Source organism: Hyalella azteca, unplaced genomic scaffold, assembly GCF_000764305.2.
Source record: "Hyalella azteca isolate HAZT.00-mixed unplaced genomic scaffold, Hazt_2.0.2 contig9001, whole genome shotgun sequence".
NCBI classification, from domain to species: domain Eukaryota; kingdom Metazoa; phylum Arthropoda; class Malacostraca; order Amphipoda; family Hyalellidae; genus Hyalella; species Hyalella azteca.
This window is the reverse complement of record NW_025939082.1, coordinates 1-4,908: the sequence shown is the minus strand read 5'-3', so window position 1 is coordinate 4,908 and position 4,908 is coordinate 1. Positions and strand designations below refer to the sequence as shown.

At 37.3% G+C, this 4,908-nt stretch overlaps 1 protein-coding gene across 1 annotated transcript; it reads right to left on the bottom strand.

Annotated features, from left to right (window-relative positions):
- Positions 1 to 4,367, bottom strand: LOC108676111 (alpha-(1,3)-fucosyltransferase C-like). Its single transcript, XM_018164151.2, has 7 exons — positions 4,327 to 4,367; positions 3,853 to 3,981; positions 3,551 to 3,679; positions 3,235 to 3,420; positions 2,692 to 2,850; positions 1,855 to 2,130; positions 1 to 593 (listed from the first exon to the last, which is right to left on the bottom strand). Exons 1-7 carry the CDS (start codon positions 4,365 to 4,367, stop codon positions 500 to 502), a joined length of 1,014 nt encoding a protein of 337 aa, XP_018019640.1. The 3' UTR covers positions 1 to 499.
- Between the last annotated feature and the right edge of the window lie 541 nt (positions 4,368 to 4,908).

The window sequence follows — 4,908 nt, the reverse complement described above, 5'->3', positions numbered from 1 at the left end:
AATTCTATCGTATCATAATTTACAGGCAACAGACGCCACACGTTTTTGCAGTTTTTTTTTTTTTGCGTTGTGCATTGTGCAATCATCAAGTGCAAACAATACAAAAAAGCAGTGAGTTGAATGGAAAATGGTGCTTATTAAAATTCCTTGAAGCTTAAGCTAGTAGTAGGCGAATCTTATTATATTCTTAACAACTTTGCTGCTCTGCACACTCACGATTTTCATATGAAATAGCGACAAATTCTGAAATCGTGCTCAAATTATTGAGATGAACAAGTTTGTAGAATATTGGCTCGATCACAAATCAGATCACTAACAGAAATTCAAGTGCTGCGGTGTGCCAATGAGCAGATCCCTTTATCGGGTGAACACATTGTCTTCGTAGACATTTACATGTTTATTCATGTTGCAAACTGAGTTTTAAATTCATTACAATCGAAAACCAGAAGTTGCCCTAAATCGAGTCACTGCGTGGATGAGGTCTTGCTTTCGCCTTCATTTACGTTGGACGATCGTCTGTTGAATTCTTGGGCTTGAAAAGTAACGGGAGCTTCTGCAGTTCACTTTTCATGTCTTCATGGCTCACATATTTCCTGGAATTATGTACATTATTGAACAAAAATATTGTAATAATGCGCCTTGTATATGCGGAAACAAAGTTTCGCACTATTATTGTCATCTTCATATGTCACAACGTGTTCATGTCGTAATTATATCGAATTGATAGGCAGAGAATTTAGCTTAAGTAATATGTTGTTTGCATGTGTATCATAAAGCAGCAATGTAATACAAACGGGAAATTATCGCAATTACATTTGCCTTCACTCGAGTTATTCAGCGATTCTTTCAAGGGTTATTATTATGTCTAAATTGAATTTTCAACTCGAATAGCATTATTTTTTGTAATTCATTTTTTCCTGCTTTTGGTAATCCATTACAAAAATTGTGAAAGTTCCTTTGTTTGTTTGTTGATTTCGCCTGGCGCTGTATGATATTTAGAATATACGCGAGCTATTCGAGCGCGTAGCTGCAATATATATCCTGTCGTCACGTTTTTCTCAGTATTATGGGGAAAGTAATCAATTGCAAAAGGGAGAAGGAAGAGTGAATTAAGGAAATGAAGCAAGATTCTTAAATCTAGACTCGTTAATATCATTAAAAATTCAAACTAAGTTAATTCTAGTATCAAACAATGAGTTTTATGGCACTTAAGGTCTAAATGTGTGTTGGAATGGATCTTTATATAATTAATCCACTTCATGTTTAAAATTACTTTACGGATTCTAGACGAGGGAATTCGTTTAAACATGATTTTCAGCTGGTCGGAATTATTTCTCCAGAGCAACACCGGGTAAGCCTTCCAATACCAAGACACGCCTATATATAGGCGCACTGCTTGATGTTAGAATTGCATTTAAATTGTGATTTTTTGGTCGTACATTTACAAGGGCCAACTTGATTTCAAGGGCCATGGGCAGTGTGATTATCACCATGGGTGCACAATTTTAGTTATAAAACTAACTGTATAGGCTCATGATTTTCTACAATCACGACTTTACTGTAATTAAAGGTCGGACGTTTGGCGATTCGTGATTGCATGGATAGCAAATATATATAATTTATCCATTCATTACAATCGACATTTTAATAAGTTCAAAAGGGCCATGCATGCACAATAGAAAGAATTCTAGTACGTAAATAGTTCCTAAATTTACTATTTTAATTTTTTAGGAATAATTGAGGAGAGAACCGAACTATTCTGCTGTCATCTAATATTGAAAGTTTTTCAATTGATATAACTATTATTGATGAGAAAAATTGCACCTTAGTCAGATAATCTTAGATAAAACTTACCCGTGAACGAAACTCTTGAGCTTTTCATTGTTGTTGGGGGAAATGCACTGTCCAGTAGCAAACCATTCGTTGATATTGTAAACCTTTCGATACTTTTCTTTGATCATTGGGCGTTGAAACTGTTGTCCACTTTTGTTTACGTGCACACCGTCGTTTGAAGCAACGTCAACCACAGTCCTGTCTTCAGCTTCGTGAAGCCTTTCACATACGTCGCAGAAAGTTTGTTTGTACACCTCATGTTGCCCTTCCAATGCTTTGTAGCCTTCTTCTTTCCACCTTGTGTAAAAAAAATCAGCATATAATAATGTGGTGTATCTTCTTTGTAGATTCTTTCAAGGCGTCAACATAAGAACTTAAGTTCTCTAAATGTAGCAAAAACCGTTAACTGCAACATCACTGTTCTGTCTGCCGCGACTAAAGGTAAGTACACCCAAAACACCAACAAGTTAAGTAACAGGTAAGTACACCCAAAATACTATCTTAACGGAAATGTAAATATTTTCAATCAACTGAATTTGCAGTCAGAGTGGTTCAGAAAAGATTGCGTTGAAGAGGAAAATGAACTTTGGAATAGAAAAGCCGCAACTACCCATGAATCGTTCAATACAATTATTTGTTCAAAGATTTAACCTTAAGTACTAATTATAAGCCGTGTTATTCGAGTTCAGATATGATAGCTATTAATCGGTAGTTTTTAATCTGAAGTACTCATTTTAAGCTGTGTCATTCGAGTCCAGATATGGTAGATATTAACCGCTAAATTTTAACCTGAAGTACTCATTGTAGGCCGTGTCATTCGAGACCAGATTTGGCAGATATTAACAGCTAAATTTTAACCTGAAGTACTCATTGTAAGCCGTGTCGTTCGAGTCCAGGTAGAGTAGATAGCTCGCCAGGTCTTGTACGGAGGCAAAGTCCATGACGTCGATGTAGGCGCCCTTGGGAATTTGAGTTCTTTCGTAGCCGAGGCCATAGACGACAGGCACCACGTTGTACCTGTCGGTGGAGGAACGCACTTGTGTAAGGTTTATAAGTATTGGATGCTCCCACTATGCTATAATCTCGGTTGATTCATTTCTTCTAGCTCCATTATGCCGCAATAGTCATACGTGGAATGAACCACATTGGCTGGGTAATTTTAATAACTGTGCCGTATATTAGCACAAAAGTTTTGTTCGTAAATTTATGTCCATTTGTTTTCAGGTCACACAGCGCTCCTGAAGTGAAAGTGAAGTCACACTCTTCTAATGTATATAGAAAGTATTAAACTTCATAAAAAGCAAGAAATCTCGCAGTTTCTCTATTACTACTCATTTGCATCGAGCTCTTCCAAAATTGTGTTGAAAAAAGGAAGTCGAGTACCAAACCTTATTCACTCACTTGATAGTTTCGAAAAATTTCTCGGTGATGTAGTCTACACAAAGGCTGTTCTCAAAGGCCAAGTAGAATTTGTAGTCTTTCTCCAGCATCTCCCTGCATTCATTGCTCTCTTCTATCGTACAAATTAACGTCCCGCATCCTCCATAGATGTCCACGTCCATGTGTGTCTGTAGAACCTTCACCAGGCTGTCGAGGCCATTAACAAACTCTTATTTCTGTCCCAAACGTCAAAATGAGAGTCGCAATGATTCTGTAGGAGATGAAAATTTGAAATATATAAGATATCATCATATTGTTGAAGTATTTTCAAACTCACTGCTCTCTGCCGCTGATGGTGTAGCAGTTACTGACAAACCAGGCGGCCAGTTTAGTTTTCCCATGAGCGTAATTTTTGGGTGCGGCAGTCTTGGCTGAGACATTGGGTGAGAACACTATACTCCCGTACCTGTTGATCATGAATTTGAAATGAGTTTTGAGTGCCAACAAATATCGACCGTCTTAATTCATTATCGTTCGAAATCTGCAGTAATGTTGTGTCATTTTTTACTGCAAAGTCACGGCATGAATGACGTTCAGTTTTTCTAAATTAAATCATGCAAGGATCTTGTGAAAATTTACGGTCTTGGGAAGTCCGAGTCGAGACGATAAGTCATGGTCCAGTTGAAGACACCGTTGTAGGTGTTGAGGTCCGCGAATGGGTAACTCGCGCTCTCGATCACCCAAAAGATGTAGAAGGTATGAGGAGACCTGGAATGAAAGTTTGTGTGATTTGTAAGTAGTTTGATAAAAATATTTAAATATTAGTAATATAATCATAATATTGAACATTTATGTTGACAGAAGTGCAAAAACATGAGGTAAATTAATTTTATTCCCGTGAACTACAATTAAGAAATAATTGAAACTCGTTTGAATGCGAAGCTCTGTGGAATGATTTGTATTTAGTCGCGTTGATTAGAAATATTATGATTGAGTGCTTCTAAAATAAAGAAGTAACGTGATAGTTCTGAGAAGCATTTCGTGCGAAATTGATTGATCAAAAGACAATACGAGCCAAGAGCTCAGCTGCGATTCACGCAAGCAGCGTAAGACCTTTTCGCGAAGTTGTCTGACTCTTCAAAACGTGAAGACATGTTAGTGCTGGATTATAAAGTGAACATAACTATTCATGGGCATCTGAGAATAATTATCGAGGATTTGACGTATTTATAAGAAATCATTTGTGGATAACCGTCAAGAAACAGACAAATGTACGAGTAGGAATCGGCATTGAGAGATTAAGGCCCGTGTTCACACCTGCGATGACCTGATTTTTTATGCTTAACCAGCTACTCGCAATCTGTGGGCAGTAATGCATAGTATGTAAACTTTGTATTGAAACAATTGCGAGGAAAAGACTTGGAAAAACATTGTATATTAATGTTCATGAATCGTGCGATTTATATGCTTATTTTAGATGCCAATTTGTTTTGCTTTGCGTTCTCCACGAATCGGTGAAATTTCTTAAGTAGCCTCCTTATTGTAGATCTGAGGGAAGTTGGAGACTGAGGGTCTACTGAGAGAAGTTTGAGGGTAACTGAGGGGTCTCACTGAAGATTGAGGGATACTAGTCGTTTAATATTGCGCTGAAGATTTTGTATTTGACTGAGGCTTCCCTAAATACTGGTAGGGTAA